Here is an 18421-nt window from a genome sequence, read left to right on the forward strand (position 1 = left end):
TCAAAACACACCTTTGTTTCTGCTTTCCTCTAAATAATCATGCCGAAGTGATCGTCTTTAAAGATGCAACAATCGTGAAATTCCCTAAATTTTAAGTTTAAGACTTTGAAAGAGTTGTATACATTCCTTAACCGATTCAAGCAACAGAAAACTACTGCATATCGTGTCAAGTGCAGGCCGTTCCAAGTTCGGATTCATTTTTCTTGATATAGCCAGCAAATGTCACAAACTGTGCAAGCATTCAAACTCATAGTAGTAGTTCTTGTTTAAGTAAAGATCTCTTCATTCTACTATCATTATTGAACAAAACTTTATTCATTACGATAAAATGTTTGTTTATAACTTATGAATGAAACTGGCAACGTCTCGATTTACATGAAATTTATCTAGAACCTTCAGTTTATTTTGTGGCGAGCGCCTTTCATTTTGTACCCACTACTCCATCAAAATTAAAGTGGACGTGAGAAATGTACAAAGTACTCCTTTCGATTCCGAAACTAAAGGTTTATCCCTATGACAAGAATGTTTACATGAGCAGAGACTTTGCTAATCAGCTGTGAAATTAAGCAAGAAGTTTTTTATCAAAAGGTCTGCGAAGAAACTTCTCATTTGATACGTGTAACACGTTTGACCGTGTTTTGTGTAACCATCAATACCAATAAGCAAACGTCCCTATTTCTTTGCACCTTGTTTGCACCAGACATCTAAAAAGTTGAGATAACTTAACCCTGACGCACGCAAAAAGGGCTTCAATAAAAGTAAAAAAGGCATTCAATTACATTAAAGTAGGCAAATTTTCAGTACTAAGAAAACAAATCTTTGACATCATACTGATCTCTTTGTTTTCGTAAACTGACGCACGCAAAAAAAGTTTCAATAAAAGTAAAAAAGGCATTCAATTACATTAAAGTAGGCAAATTTTCAGTACTAAGAAAACAAATCTTTGACATCATATTGATCTCTTTGTTTTCGTAAACTGACGCACGCAAAAAGAGCTTTAATAAAAGTAATAAAGGCATTCAATTACATTAATGTAGGCAAATTCTCAGTACTAAGAAAAAAAAATCTTTGACATCATACTAATCTCTTTGTTTTCGCAAACTGACGCACGCAAAAAGAGCTTCAATAAAAGTAGAAAAGGCATTCAATTACATTAAAGTAGGCAAATTTTCAGTACTAAGAAATAAAATCTTTGACATCATACTGATATCTCTTTGTTTTCGTATACTGACGCACGCAAAAAGAGCTTCAATGAAAGTAAAAAAGACATTCAATTACATTAAAGTAGTCAAATTTTCAGTACTAAGAAAAAAAATCTTTGACATCGTACTGATCTCTTTGTTTTCGTAAAATGACGCACGCAAAAAGAGCTTCAATAAAAGTAAAAAAGGCATTCAATTACATTAAAGTAAGCAAATTTTCAGTACTAAGAAAAAAAAAAATCTTTGACATCATACTGATCTCTTTGTTTTCGTAAACTGACGCACGTAAAAAGAGCTTCAATAAAAGTAAAAAAGGCATTCAATTACATTTATGTAGGCAAATTTTCAGTACTAAGAAAAAAAATCTTTGACATCACACTGATCTCTTTGTTTTCGTAAACTGACGCACGCAAAAAGAGCTTGAATAAAAGTAAAAAAGGCATTCAATTACATTAAAGTAGGCAAATTCTCAATACTAAGAAAAAAAATCTTTGACATCATACAGATCTCTTCGTTTTCGTAAAACTGACGCACGCAAAAAGAGCTTCAATAAAAATAAAAAAGGCATTCAATTACATTAAAGTAGGCAAATTTTCAGTACTAAGAAAAAAAATCTTTGACATCACACTGATCTCTTTGTTTTCGTAAACTGACGCACGCAAAAAGAGCTTGAATAAAAGTAAAAAAGGCATTCAATTACATTAAAGTAGGCAAATTCTCAATACTAAGAAAAAAAAATCTTTGACATCATACAGATCTCTTCGTTTTCGTAAAACTGACGCACGCAAAAAGAGCTTCAATAAAAATAAAAAAGGCATTCAATTACATTAAAGTAGGCAAACTTTCAGTACTAAGAAAAAAAAATCTTTGACATCATACTGATCTCTTTGTTTTCGTAAACTGACGCACGCAAAAAGGCATTAAATTACGTTAAAGTAGGCAATTTTCAGTATTAAAAAAAAACTCTTTGTCAGCATACTGGTCTCTGTTTTCGAAACTGGAAAGAGACTCAGCTACGCTCTTGTGGTTTTGAAGACTAAACGAATTTTTGAAAATCGATCTTTGAAAATCCATCATCTTGTGCGTTTTATCAAGGGACACTTTCATATTCGTTCGCGATGGCATGTCAGTCTGAGATCCATCACGTCTCTAAAACCAACTTTTTGTGTGAGTATTGCTCAAAGGCATTTTCCAACGCCTCAAACTTAAGGAGACATCTCAGAATCCACACCGGAGAGAATCGATACTTCTGTAATCAGTGTCCAATAACATTCTCCGATGTTTCAAATTTAAAAACACATATGAGGATCCATACTGGCGAGAAACCGTATTCCTGTGTTCATTGTCTAAAGACATTTTCCAGGGATTCATGTTTAAAAAGACATCTGAGAATGCATTCTGGAGAGAAGCCGTATTCCTGTGAACAATGCTCAAAAGCATTCTCCAGCGGTTCTGATTTAAATAGACATTTGAGAATGCATTCTGGAGAGAAACCGTACTCCTGTGAGCAATGTTTAAAAGCTTTTTCCGACGCTTCACATTTAAAGGTGCATCTGAGGACCCATACAGGCGAGAAACCGTATCCCTGTAAACATTGTTCAAAAGCCTTTCCCGACGCTTCACATCTGAAGGTGCATCTGAGGACCCATACAGGAGAGAAACCGTATCCCTGTCAACACTGTTCAAAAGCCTTTCCCGACGCTTCACATTTGAAGGTACATCTGAGGACCCATACAGGCGAGAAACCGTATTCCTGTGATCATTGCTCAAAAGCTTTTTCCAACGTTTCACATTTCAAGGTACATATGAGGATCCATTCTGCAGAGAAACCGCATTCTTGTGAACATTGATAAAAAGCCTTTTCCAACGATTCACATTCCAAGGTGTATATGAGGATCCATACTGGCGAGAAACCGTATTCCTGTGGTCATTGTTTAAAGACATTTTCCAGGGATTCATGTTTAAAGAGACATCTGAGAATGCACTCTGGAGAGAAGCCGTATTCCTGTGAACAATGCTCAAAAGCATTTTCCAGCGGTTCTGATTTAAATAGACATTTGAGAATGCATTCTGGAGAGAAACCGTATTCCTGTGAGAAATGTTCAAAAGCCTTTTCCGACGCTTCACATTTGAAGGTGCATCTGAGGACCCATACAGGCGAGAAACCATATCAGTGTCAACATTGTTCAAAAGCCTTTTCCGACGCTTCACATTTGAAAGTCCATACTGGCGAGAAACCGTATTCCTGTGATCATTGTTCAAAAGCTTTTTCCAACGTTTCACATTTCAAGGTACACCTGAGGATCCATTCTGCAGAGAAACCGTATTCCTGTGAACATTGATGACAAGCATTTTCCGATGCTTCACATTTCAAGGTACATCTGAGGATCCATTCTGCAGAGAAATCGTATTCTTGTGAACATTGATGAAAAGCATTTTCCGACGATTCACATTTCAAGGTACATCTGAGGATCCATTCTGCAGAGAAATCGTATTCTTGTGAACATTGATGAAAAGCATTTTCCGACGATTCACATTTCAAGGTACATCTGAGGATCCATTCTGCAGAGAAACCGCATTCTTGTGAACATTGATAAAACGCCTTTTCAACGATTCACATTTCAAGGTACATTTGAGAACCGATGCTGATGAGAAACTGTATTCCTGTGAGCATTGATGAAAAGCATTTCCCGACGCTTCACATTTCAAGGTACACCTGAGGATCCATAATGGCGAGAAACCATATTTCTGTAATTTTAAATTATTTTTCAGTTATGATTATATATATTTTTTTGAAATAAATTGGAATGCACTATTTTGATCAGTTATGTTCTCAGTCACTTAGTTGTGATCATACTAAAAAATATTATTAAACAATATTAAAGTACTTGTATTTTTCACAATATAATCAAATTTCAAGTATCTAAGTATAAGATCCCACTAGGCTTGATCTACCCTCATCGGGTTTCCAAAAATTGTTAATCTACCTCTTTCACTTGAACTAATCAGGGGGTTGCAAAGATTAAAAAGTTCCTTAAAGTACGTATTTTACCCTCATGGAGTTTCTAAAGTGGTTATCATAAATGAAGACTAAAAGGAGGAAATCAAACGTGTAAGTGAAGTTGCCTACTTTTCATGGGTCCCTAATCAGGGTTGTCAGGGATTAAAAGATCCCCAAAAGAGGGAGATAATTTACCCCCATTAAGTTTCCAGATATTGCTACCATAAATGAAGAGTAAAAGCGTAAATTAAACGCTAACGTAAGAATGTCCCTAATCAAGGTTGCCAGAGGCTAAAAAACGCCCAAAAATGAGTAATTTACCTTCATTGAGTTTCCAAAAATTGTTATCATAAATAAAGAGTCAAAGCTATAAACGAAACGCTTAAGTAAAGTTGTAAGGTATTACTTGTGAGCTAATCAGGGTTTCCAGGAGCGAAAACGTGCCCAAAACTGTGCAATTTACCATCATCAAGTTTCCACACAAGTTATATATAAAAATAATGTAGGTAAAAATATATTAGGAAATCAGTGGTTAAGTGTTGTCCAAGCAAAAGTGCTCCAATCATAAGGGTCGTAGCTATTCGAAGTTTCAATTATTGAAACTTCGAATAGCCCGATACCAACGCTAAAAATTGAAAGATGACAAAATTGTTCAGTTGGGAAGAAATACTATTAATGGATTTGGATGTGACTGAAGCGTTTCAGCAATGCAACGATGTATGAACAAAGCTTCGTCTTATGAGAGGGGAAAAAAATAGAGTTTTTGAACGTTGTATAAAAAAATTCGGAACTTTTCGTGAATTCAGCAATTGTGTGAAAAGACCTTTGAGACCATGATCAGTTAATTTTCTTGCTGCTGCAATTTACAAGTTTAAATACCTTATTTTTTACCTATAAATCATTGAAGTACACTAGTTTAAATGAGATTTTTTTCGCTAATACACCTTTAGCATTTTTTTGAGCAATCACGATTGCTAATTGTTCTCACTTGACTGTTTTGATGTGCTATGATTTTATTTTCCCGCCAGCACCCTCTGCAGCATCACCGTCGACCGGCTCCTCACGATGCTGCTTCTCTAGCGAAAACCGTCTACAGGTTGCGTCAATATCCTACACTTACACGCATACATACACAACTACACACACACACACACATATACATACACCTACACACACAAACACATACACTCAAACACATACATACACACACGCATACATACAGACACCTACACATGCACACACACTCATCACACTCATGCCTGCACACAGACACAAACACATATGCCTACACACATAAACATTCCCCACCACACACAAACACTCATACACCAACTACCCACACACTCATACCTGCACACAGACACAAGCACACATACCTACACACACATACACATACCCCCTACACACAAACACACATACCCCCCACACACACAAACACACATTCTCCCCACACACATAAACACACATGCCTACATACACACACACTCGTGATTGCGTAAACATAATTTAAATTTCAATAATTAACATAATTTAAATATAACATAATTTAAATTCAAGAGCTCAAAATTCAATAAACATAATTTAAATTCAAGAGCTCAAAATTCAAATTATTTATTTATTTTTTTTTTTTTTTCAACATTAGCAGGAGGAAACGAGTTGCCGGAATAGGGACTCTAGCCGGAATGAAATAGAGTCCCTTTTTGGGACTACTCCAGTAAGTTTCGTTCTCCAGTTTATGCTTCAGATTCGTTCTCCTCCTAACTTTTGCTCTTAAATACATTTCGTCTTTTTACCTGCAACCGTCAAAAAAGAAAAAGCGTTGTTTACGTATTTCACATTTCGCATCGTAGAGCTTGTGAAGTTTGAATTAAATGTCGTAAGTTTTCTACTTAATAAATGCCTGCGTTACAATTTTGTGCTTTATAAGTACAAGACTTGCTTCTAATGAAAAAGTGATTGAGGAATGAATGCAGTATGACATTCGACTTCGGAATTACATTTGTTTTATCAACCGTCGGGATCCAGGAAACGCCTCGACCACAGAACTTCAAATTTTCCCTACATCTTTAAGCATTTCAAAAACAGGTTAGTTTTCTTTTTTCCCGAGCCAATATCTTCATTATGCAGCGACTTTTAGATAGAATTGAATGCAGAATATTGTTTGTAACTTGTGGCAGTGTTACAAGTCATGAAGCCACTGGATTTTAGAAATGAAAATGTCGGATTTCGTTTTACGCACTCTTATTTTATATTTATGAAAGCTTTTATTTTCTTAACCGGCATATTAAAGGGGAAGAAAAGGATGTTGATAAATGCTCGGGGCAGGGTTGGCAAGTTTTTGCCAGAGGCGGAAAAAACCACGGTTTTTACCGCCCGGCAAAAATAGGTTTTTGCCAAAGTGGCAAAAATAGATTTTGTGTTAACAACTTACGGACAGTTTTTTTCCTTTTATATAAAAAAGCATGAAAAGATTTTGATAAAAGGCTTTGCCATTTTCTGTAGAGTGAGCTAGTATCACTAAAAAGTAGAGTGAATACAGAATGCACATATTGATCAGCTTTTTTTTCTTCTTTTTAAATTCCTCTCTTGGCTATCCATTTTCCCAGTAAGTGAGAAAAAATGCATTATTTCTTTAGTGAGGAAAAGTTAATATTTTTCTATATTCAAGTAAATATTCTGTTATTAATTAAATAACTTAAAAATCTTAGTGGGATCAAAAAAAAAGTGATTAATTAAATATATATATATATATATATATATATATATATATATATATATATATATATATATATATAATTAGAATTCAATTTTTTTATTAATTTACTAAGCTTAAGTAAACATTCTTTGTTTTAGCATTGAAGGAATTGGCTCATTCTGAAAAAAAAATGTTTTAGCAAACATTAGTTATGGGGACTGTAGAAAATGAAGAACAAGCAAATCAGCTGCAAGAGGATCTAGATCATATTACAGAGTGGGCTGATAAATACGGTATGGCTGTTAATGTTGGGAAATGTCAAGTGCTACATTTAAGGCATGGAAATAAGTGTACAAGTTATTATTTGCAAGGTTCAGCCATTAGTCAGGCAGACAAAGTTACTGATCTGGGGGTCCTAATAAGTCAGGATTTAAAGTTTAGCCAACAGTGCAGCATTGCTAGCAACAAGACCAATAAGATGCTTGGGTTTATCAATAGATCTATTTCAAATAAATCTAAAGAAGTTCTTCTGCCCTTATATAGAAGTTTGGTAAGACCCCATTTGGAGTATGCTGTTCAGTTTTGGTCTCTTTATCTTAAGAAAGACATTAATGTATTGGAAAGGGTTCAAAGGCGGGCTACAAGGCTAATGAATGGACTTTCCCACTTATGCTACGATTCCAGGCTTTGTACAGTCTTGAGCAAAGAAGAGACCGAGGGGACATGATCCAGTTGTTTAAGTTTATTAAAATGAAAGATGTTACGGGGCTAAAGTTTAGCACTGAAAACAGGACAAGGGGTCATTGTTTTAAGCTATTTAAATCTCAGGCTAACGTGGATATTAGGAAAAATTATTATTTTAGCAGGGTAGTGGAACCTCGGAACAGCTTACCGGAAGAGGTGGTGATGAGCAAGGGAGTAGATAGTTTCAAGAGGGCCAATGATCTTCACTGGGGATTGTAAATTGACTAGGACCAGTCTAGCTGGGCCCAGAGCCTGTTGCTGGTCGTCACTTTTGTATTTGTATTTATTTAAAATCTTAAGTTTTGCAATCCCAACATTTGTTATTTATTTATTTTTCACCTTATAAATTAGGAGTAACATGTAGAGACATTACTAAAATATTAAAGTGCATTATTTATATTATATTGTCACTATTTCTTGATTAACACTATAATGCTATTTTATTTGCAATTTGGTTTTTGCCTTTTTTTCCATTTTTGCTGGTTTTTTCTATTTTTGCCATGGTTTTTTCCACTGGCCCGGCAAAAATAACTTTTGGCAAAAAACCCAACCCTGGCTCGGGGAATAATTTTATTTCCCTTACTAACAGTGGCAAACTGGGCTTGGTTTTAAGGGGTCTGCCTGCCCTAAAATGACCATTTTTATCAAAAAAAAAATGTTTTTCTTTTGTTTTACATTTTAAAAGAATACATTTTTGGGACTCCAAAAATGTTAAAATTTTTTTTTTTGCGATAATTAGAAAAGAAGTTACAGCCAATTAAGTACACCGAAAGTAATGTCAAAATAACCAGATTTTTAGCTTAAAGACTCTAAAGACCCTCAAAATCAGGACAAGAGAAAAACTTCAAGAGAAGTACATATATTGACACAAGTATAGTCAACGAATATATAAGCTAGTAACATGGAGAATTTTAGTTTTAAAAATTATCTAAAATATTGATTCGAAAATCTTTAAATGCATTTTCTGAAAAACTAGTTTTTTTAATATTTTCAGTCACGACAAATCTCATAACTCTAAATGTTTTGTACCTATCAATCTGATTTTTTCATGTAATGTTTATCAGATTGCTAGCTATGTTTGGAACTATAATCTAAGATCTACGTCCGTATTTAAAAATTTTACGGCCAAATTGAGGGTTTTTCGGAAGAAAATCTGTGAAATTCAATAAAATTGCCATGTTTTCCTAAATTTTGAGACGGGCACCAAGTTTTTAGTTCAGAATACAGCTAAGTAATGTAGTAATTTACATTAGAAAGGATTTTTAAATATATTGAGTTGAAATGGTTGGTGTAAACTGCAAAATTAGCTTAATTTTTGCTCAAATTTCCCATTTTTAAAAAAAATTATGAGAAAATTTTTTTTTTGTTTATTTTCCAAGTTTGAATCTTTCTTCAGTTAAAAAAAATACAGTAGAACAGCGGTTCCCAACCGGTGGTTCGTGAACCCCTGAGGGTTCGGGTTCGTGAGGGAGATAAAGGTGGTTCGCAAAAATAATATTATAATGGCGCAATTTTAGGATACTTGTTTGTTGTAAAGTCTTGAGGTCAAGCGGTTTTTTATTCAACATTTATTCAGTTGTCTCTCAAACATTCGATACATTCTGCACGAAAATGTTAGCATATTGGCTGACATATTTTACTTTCCAAGAATTAAGTCTGTCATTACGAGGCGCGTGTTTTTCCGCTTTCATTGAGAATGATGGAATTGAAGCCAGGTGATTTGGTTTCTCTTTAGCTTTTGACCAGAAAATTCAGTTAAAATTGATGGAAACATTACGTAGTGCATGTCTGAGCATATGAAATATCTTTAGTTAATTTTTTATGTTTAGTTAAGTTATCATTTTAGTGCGGCGAACACTACTCTTGTCGTATGCAAAAATGCGCGTACCTATTACTTACTACACAAGGGGTTCGCCAGGGAAAAAAGGTTGGGAACCGCTGCAGTAGAACCTCTCAATAAGGGACACTAAGGGGACCAGACATTTTGTCTCTTAAACAGAGGTGTCCCTTATTCGGAGGTAGATGATTTGATGCATGCCGTGTAATTAGTAGTATAAAAATATCACAATAAACATTAACTATCAACACTTTAGATTAAATACTGAAAATGTTTTATATATGCTAAATAAAAAACACAATTATTCAAATTTCTAAGCTTATATTATTTTATTAATTAAAATTTAATCAAGTATTTTGTAGTGCCATAGTTTTGTAGCATACTGAAATAATTTTGAAATAATTCATTACATGTATTTGCTTTATGTTATGTAACTAACAATGTAATACTAATATACTGTCTACTACTTTCAAAAAGTTCAAGTTTTATATACCAAGCTAATTAGTTGCTGTGCACCCTTCGTCGACCCTGAACCTATTTGAATAAATTATTGAGAGGGCAAATCATGCATGTTAATTTCAGCAAGTTTTTTTTACAATACATAACTTGTTTCCTTTACATATGTTTATATCAAACTTACCTCAATTAATTTTTAGAGGAAAAGTGAAACTTGAATTCCAGTAAATTCACTATTTCTTATGTGCTTATACATTATTTCTTGCATTTTTTTTCTGACTGTCCCTAACAGAGTGTCCCTTAATTAGAGGTAAATACATGGAAGTCCCTATTCAAAGGGACTGGGACCAGAAAAAATGTCCCTTAAATAGAGGTGTCCCTTATTCGGAGGTGTCCCTTAATGGAGGTTCTACGGTATACAGTTAGTAAATATTTGAATTTTTTTTTAAAAAGCATACTCCGAACGCAGGAGCCCTTAACCTTTTAGGATTTTGTAGGAACAGGGCCTTCTGAGGGGGGGGGGGGGGGCATCACCCCAGAGAGCCCAAAATGAGGAGGCTCCCCTCATTACATGAATCAGGGTACATATTCATAGACACAAAGTAGAGTTAATCATTTTCAATATTTCAATGCAGAATAAAATGTTGAAATTTTAAAGTCATTTAGTAAATTTTTCATAACCATAATCGTTAGTGGCTTTCGCTGCAATACTTTGATATTTATCAACACAATTTTTCTTAAAAATTGACAGAAACTGGGGAGCTCAAGCCTGCTCTGTCTCTTTTTATTGACCCTAGTGATTGCAATGCCGGGATACCGAAATACCAGTATTTGGAGCAATTTTGGAATTTCAAAATACCGGTATTAGCTGAGGTAAAGTACAGTCGAACCTCCATATATCGAACTTCCTCATATCGAAATCCCAGTAAATTTCTATGTTGATTACATAGAAAAATTGTTTCTATATGTCGAAAAAATCTCTATATATCGATTTATTTTTGAGACATTCGTAGGTTTTTTTCCCACTTTAGACTTTGTCTCATGAAAAATGAAGGTTAGGGGAGAAAATTATATTCACTAAAGGCTGCTATGAAACTCAAAAGGAATCTGGGGTAGAGGGGTGTGCAGATAGGTCGTCGTTTCGTTCTGGAGGTCTTAAATTCCCTCAAGTTTATTTCAAATATCTTAGTTGTAACCAGTAACGTTGTAAAATCAGTTTCAAGTTATCCCTTTTGTCTCTTGATTGTCATTCCTTGTCTTTTTAACTGCCGTAAAAATCATTCAAGTTAAGTAGATTGATTTTTTTTACTTTTCTTTCGATTACATTGTCAAAACGAAAATCCCCTAATGTTATGGATCAAGTTGAATTGAAGAGGAATGAAGATGTATGAAGGTGCAAAAATATAATTTCTGTTATTCTTTTAATTAACTTTCAATTAATCCAATGCTCGTATCAATTAGAAATTGAGCTTCATGTAAATTAGCTTTAATTTTAAATGTTTTATGAGACTTTTATTATAAAATAAGATCGTTTCTATCGAAATTTCTATATATCAAATTTTTTTCCGACAATTTGCTACTTCGATATATGGAGGTTCGACTGTACCAGTATTTTTGGTGTTAGCTGAAAATATAAAAAGTTTCTTAATAAGGAGTTTTCATTTTAACTTATTAGACATCTGCATCTACTGCTACTTTAAATATGCATTTCTTTCTCGATGAGACACTACCAAAGCCGATCTCTCAATGAGAAAAATTGACTTCAAAAGCACGAATTAAGTGAATATCAATAAATAAAAGTAGTGGAAATAATATAAAATGGTATTTTCATCCCTAGATGGTATAATGAATTCTATATTCATGCGTTTATGCGCACGATGTTTCATTTCTACTTTTACACTGTGCCAATTAGTAAAATTTAATTCTAAGTGTAATTACAAATGTGTTAGCGCTATGAATAATTTGTTCCAACCTTCAATTGTAGCCAGTACTTTATGATATTTTTTAAAAAAACTTGTCAACTGTTGTCAACTTTGAATGATCAATTACCACTTGTTACTACACTACTAGCTACTACACTACTAGCAAAAAAAAAAAGAAAAATCTTTTTAATGTAGGAAATAGTAACTTGTTTCTCCAGGATATTGGTGTGACTCATCAGGGCCCATTACAGGCTGATTTTGCTACTGTTTTTCGGTACCTTCACAAAAATCGTGTTTTGAAATCGGTACTTTCACAAAAATCAAGTAATCAAATCAGTAGCTTCAGAAAAACATCGAAAATTTCACAAAAATTCACATTTTATAATATAAAATTTGTTTCTCTATTTAAAACAAAATATACTCATAAAATAAAATTATAAGCAGGTTTATCTGAACAATCGCTTAAATAGAAATATTTTTGGAGTATTTTAACTAATTTTTAGCTGTTTCTCATCAAAGTGTATTTATGCAATATTATCGCAATCTTTAAACATCTGTTTTGAGCGACCGTTTTTCACATAATTTCCTATATCGTACACAGTACATAGTCCATTAAGCTGGAATTATAATGGAATTTTTCGTACTTCTTAGGTTTTTAGTTCCCCCCCCCCTCCCCAAAAAATGAAACCTGTTAAAAATAATACTAAACGACAAATACACTTTTAGAACTAAAATTTCACTTATTCTACTTCTCTTTTACAAAAATGAGGATGCCTCTAAAAGTTCACAAAAACAATGCTGATAAAAAAAAAACTTTCACAAAAATAGAATGATGCAATACTTTCACAAAAATAGGTAGCGAGAAAAAAATCCTGGATTGGCCCCTGCTCATACTATCTTGCTACAGTGAAACCAGTGTATAACGATACTGCCTATAACGATAACCTGTCTGTAACAATATTTTTTTTGGCCCCAACAAAATGTCAGCATGAATAATCAAACTGTTTATAACGATAACCTGTCTATTACGATATTTTGTTTTTTCCCCAGCAAAATGTTAGCATGAATAATCAAACTGTCTATAACGATGACCTGTCTATTTCGATATTTTGTTTTGGCCCCAGCAAAATGTTAACACAGGGTTGGCAAGTTTCTGCCGAGGCGGTTAAAACCTCTGGTAGAAACCGGTTAAAACCGGCATGGCAAAAACCACTTTCTGCCACTTTGCGGCAGAAACTGGCAAAAAATCACAAAATAAAAAATTGATTCTTGGTATACAACTGAAAATGCATGGAAAAAATAATTAATAGTTAACCAAAGTACTGTAATTTTATTACAAAATTATCACAATTCAAAATCAAATGTTACATTGTTTGGACCCTGCAATTGCCTCTTAGAAAAGGTGGTTTCAAAAATTAGGTTCTCAATTTACAACGCACAAATGAGAAATTTTAGAATATTTTTAAAACAGAAGAGGTAGCAGACAATGCATCAAGGAGCAAGCAATGTTCGTGAAACTTTCATCTATTGTATAACTGGTCCACCATGTAGTAACTGGGGTTGTGGCAAAAATTTGCCTGGAAAAATAAGTTTTGAGAAATGAGGCCAATTTGTTTTGAAAAGCTGTGACATTAGGTACAAAATTTGGGCAAGTAAAATTCTGGCACTTTCTTCTTGAAGCACATGACATGATAATTTCAATCACAAACAATTTAGAGGAAGCTTATAAGTGAGCAAATTACAGTCAGTAATGCCTGTTTAATTCTGTATGTCACTCCTGTTTCCCCCTGTATGATTTTTTATCTTTTATTAAATTAATCCAAATACTACAAGCCTCTACAATTGGAAAGTTCCCTTTCTGAACTAAATGAAGGGCCCTAGCATGGGATTTTTTTTAATTAAATGATGAAATGATGTTTAATTTTTTAGTTTACTTAAACAAATATCATTTACTAATTACTTGAGTTATTAAAGACATTTTAAAGTTTTTGCCGGTTTTTACCGGTTATAACCAGTTTCTGCCACTGGCACGGCAAAAACTAGTTTCTGCCCGCAGAAAGCCAACCCTGTGTTAGCATGAATAATCAAACTGTCTATAACGATAACCTGTCTATTACAATATTTTGTTTTGGCCCCAGCAAAATGTTAGCATGAATAATCAAACTGTCTATAACGATAACCTGTCTATTACGATATTTTGTTTTGGCCCCAGCAAAATGTTAGCATGAATAATCAAACTGTCTATAACGATAACCTGTCTATTACGATATTTTGTTTTGGCCCCAGCAAAATGTTAGCATGAATAATCAAACTGTCTATAACGATAACCTGTCTATTACGATATTTTGTTTTGGCCCCAGAAAAATGTTAGCATGAATAATCAAACTGTTTATAACGATAACCTGTCTATTACGATATTTTGTTTTGGCCCCAGCAAAATGTTAGCATGAATAATCAAACTGTCTATAACGATAACCTGTCTATTACGATATTTTGTTTTGGCCCCAGAAAAATGTTAGCATGAATAATCAAACTGTCTATAACGATGACCTGTCCATTACGATATTTTTTTAGGTCCCAACAGTATCGTTGTAGACAGGTTTTACTGTATTTAAGTGTATAATTGGCGGGATAATAGCGTCTATGTAGTGCCTTATAAAGGTGTGTAGAGGTAAGGCATTGTGAACTGGAAAATCTTTTCAGGTATTTACATAATTATAAGGAATTTTGCAAAGAAATCAAATACGAATGAAATAAACTAAAAAGGTTAAATTTAGTTAAGTTCATTGCAAACTTCAAGCCAAAGGTTTTATACAAAAGTAAACACAAGCCTATCCTGATCAGGAGGATATTGTTCAAGATGATGTTAATATTGGTAAAGAGTCGCCTCTCAAGGAGAAATTACAATTAGCAACACTTTTCTTTTTTTACCATACTCAATAAAAAAGAAGCCAGGGTTGGCAAAAACCCGGGTTTTTCTAAAAAAAAGCCCATGGACCCAGGATTTTTGGGGGTTTTTTAAATAAAACCCAACTAAAGCTGGGTTTTTTAAAAGAAATTTGGGTTTTGTTGTCTTCTTTTAGGGAAAATGTGGGGTATTTGTAGCATATTGTAGCGTAAGTATATGGACAAAGCGCAGAAATTGTCTTGGGGTAAAAAAAAGCTGGAAAACTAGTTAAAATTCAGCGTTTTCTGAAGAAAAGTAAAAAAGACGACAAAACCCAAGAATGGTGAAGTTTCAGATTTTTTAGTTTCCATGATAACCAGCAGTTAAGGCAAAGTTACTTCTTGAGTGATAAAATCTATTGTTTATTTTTAATTACTACTTTTTTTTTCATTTTACTTTATTGTATGTCATATTGTTATGCAAAACTACTGTAAACCTCAAGTAATTTAAATCCCTATTTACTGAATTCCAGCTTAATCAAGACATTTCCTTGAATTTTATGTTGCCTGTTTTTCTACTTCTGTGTACAGAGTAAGAAATATTGAACTTTTTCATCAGATAACGAAAATACTGTACATCCTATTCTGTTTTCTGTCCGACCGTTTGTAAAACCTGTTAATTATATACCTTGTTTATTCGAGATTTGTGACGTGTTGAGTTGCAGAAAATAATTCACATGAAAGCCTTTTAGCTAGAGTAGTTTTCTCCATACAATCTACAAATATCGAGAAAATCAGACGTGACAGGACTTAGTCAAGATAATTTGAGTCATTTATTGACCAGTTAAAGAAAAAAAATTAAATATATTTACTTAAAATCTTTGAAGTATTTTTTTAATACTGTTCAGAGTTAAGAAATAATATTAAAGCTCAAAATTCATTTTTTATTTCCATTGTCTGTGGTGAAGAACAAATAAAAAAAGTTTAAATTGTGAAAGTATTTAAATTAATTAATTTTTTAAAAAACTTCTCAGAAATTTAAAAAAACCCAAAAGTGGGCTAAATAATGGGTTTTTTGAATGGGTTTTTTCAAAAAAAAAACACATAGAAAGAAAAAAAAGAAGTATCCTAAACCAGCACGAAAGAGATCAAATTATTTGAAAATTAAGAAATACTACGCAATTAGAAGAAGTGTATCACACATTATTAACAGTACCACCGACTAGCGTGAGCTCAGAAAGAGTATTTTCAACTTCAAGAAGTTTGTGTGTTAAAATGAGTTGTCTTAGTGACAATTCAATATGCTTTATGTTTCTTATTATTATTGTTTTTCTATTCAAGCATTTGTTCACAATACGTTTTCGTAATTACAGCACTTTATTAACAAAATATGTATAATGACAACAAAATAATGCTTTTGATAATTTTCGAATATTGGTATTCCTGTATCATGTTTTTAAAAATACTGAATACAGGTTTTTACAGTATTTACAGTAATTTAACGCCCCATAGCCAGGGCTAAAGCAGAAATTCATGAAATACACCACAAACTCGGTCATTCCAGCCGAGGACTGCAGTTTTGTGCTTATTAGCACTCATCAGCCCAGCTTAGGAAGTGACTGAGCTGGAGGTGGAAAACCTCTTAAGGAAGCCAAGAGTGCCAAACAAACTGGTAGCTAATATGGAATTAGCATTGACCAGACGAGTGATTGACGCAATGGTTCGGTTCAACTCGAAGATTGAAAGCAAGACTGACGAAGGCAAGAATTACTGAAATTACCATGCCTTGCTTTGGTCACTCATCTGGTCAGTTCTAATTCTGTATTAGCTACCAGTTAGTTTGGCACTCTAGGCTTCCTTAAGAGGTTTCCCACCTCCAGCTCAGTCACTTTCCTATGCCGGGCTGATGAGTGCTAATAAGTACGAAACTGCAGTCCTCGGCTGGAATGACCGAGTTGACGGTGTATTACCGGTATTTAGTTTTTCCTCTGGTATTGCAATCTATAATTGACACCCATGATTAAAATATAAGAAGCTATAATGTTACTAAAAGTGACATGTATGCCGGGGGGGGGGGGGTCATGGTGTAGACTGTGGCATTGAAATTTTAGGGGGATTTAAGGGGGATTTTTGTCATTTTTAGGAAAGTTCTTGCATTTGGGGGGGGGGGGTTTCAATATTCAGGGGGGTGCACCCTTGCCCTTAGGGGGATGGGCACCCCTTCATATGCAATAAACATACACTTAAAAATAAGATGTCAAATTTTACCTAGCCACAATCTTAATGTGAATATGTTTGTTATTTTTTCGCACAAAAACTACTGAATGGATTTTAATGAAACTTTACAACAATGTGCGTTATACCTATCAGAATAACACATAGGGTAATTTTCGTCCCATTATGCTGTGCAAAACCTCCCATAATGAATTAGAAAATAAGTAATATACTTTGATTTAATTTGAAATTCATTTTGTTTGCATAAACTATAAAAAACTGTTAAATTGAGCTATTTGCGCCGTTTAAAACATATTTTTAAAGAATTATGACATATTTCTCCTATGAAGTGACTAACCTTCTTAAAGATGCCGTCATTTATTACTTGCCTAGGATGTAAAATTAACTTCATATGTCTTTCACTTATGTACTCATTTATTTTGTTTAAAAATTTTATTATTTCTTATATCCACATCCAATGGTCAAAACTGATTCTATCCAAGCCGGTTTTAACCAGTTTTATCCATGGTTAAAGCCACCACTGACCGAAACTCTTACAACCCTGCGGGTGCATTAATGTTATAAACAACTTGATTTTTTTCTGTGTGTATGGAGGGGTTGGGGGGGGAGGGGGTAGGAAACATTCACGCTGGGTGCCTTCAGGTCTTTGCACAGCTTTGTGTAAGTCTCCACTTGAACAGTAATTTCGAAGAAAGCGCTGTAGAGTTACAGCCGCACCCTTTTCTTGCCATTACATATGTTTTATCAGGGGTTAAATGATTTAGTGAACAAAAAACACAATAAAAAAGTAATCACCATAAAATGTGGTTTGATGTTAAAAGCCACATTTTTGTACAATTCATGTGTCGCTCTTGTTTTTTTAACCCCATAACTAAAAAATTCAAACCATATTTTGTCACAGGGGGGGGACCCACAGGGCCCATGCCCCCCCCCCCAGAACGCTAATTTGAACAATTTTCAAAAACTTTTTTTTTTTCGAACGAAGATGAACGCTCTTTGAGAAAACGAAGTGGTTCCAAAGTAAGCAGGGACAACGAGAGGTCATTTAAAACTTCCCCCTCTCTCCTTTCCGGCAATTTTTATTAATTATATTAATTTTGAACTGAAAAAAAATCAGGAAATAGTTATAGCAAGTGGTTGTGAATCTCCGCTACAACATAATAGTCCTTTGAAAACTTTACTTTCATCCATGGCAGGGACGCTTGATCCTTCCCGCTATTCTAAAGGACTATTCGCTCATCGGCCGTCCTTCACATCCGCACCGATTTTTTCCACCCGAAACAGGTTCTCTTTGCTGGTTGCCATGACAGCAAGTCACCTTGGACGGGACCGGTTTCGATCAGAAGAACCTTGATATCTGACGGCCGTGAAAGGTAGGACAGCATTTCATTGCTTTCTGCCAAGCAGCGGGCTCTTCTGTCTGGTGGGTGAATTCAGCCTCGT

At 34.1% G+C, this 18421-nt stretch overlaps 1 protein-coding gene across 1 annotated transcript; it reads left to right on the forward strand.

Annotated features, from left to right (window-relative positions):
* The first annotated feature begins 2320 nt into the window (after positions 1-2320).
* LOC129232850 (zinc finger protein 239-like) lies at positions 2321-3270 on the forward strand. The gene has a single exon (XM_054866949.1). The coding sequence runs from the start codon at positions 2321-2323 to the stop codon at positions 3050-3052; it is 732 nt and encodes a 243-aa protein (XP_054722924.1). The 3' UTR covers positions 3053-3270.
* Positions 3271-18421: the final 15151 nt, after the last annotated feature.

This window comes from Uloborus diversus, unplaced genomic scaffold (assembly GCF_026930045.1).
Source record: "Uloborus diversus isolate 005 unplaced genomic scaffold, Udiv.v.3.1 scaffold_14, whole genome shotgun sequence".
NCBI lineage: Eukaryota > Metazoa > Arthropoda > Arachnida > Araneae > Uloboridae > Uloborus > Uloborus diversus.

Coding starts and splice junctions, on each gene's coding strand:
- LOC129232850 (XM_054866949.1), top strand. CDS start 2,321: ATGGCATGTCAGTCTGAGATCCATCACGTCTCTAAAACCAACTTTTTG.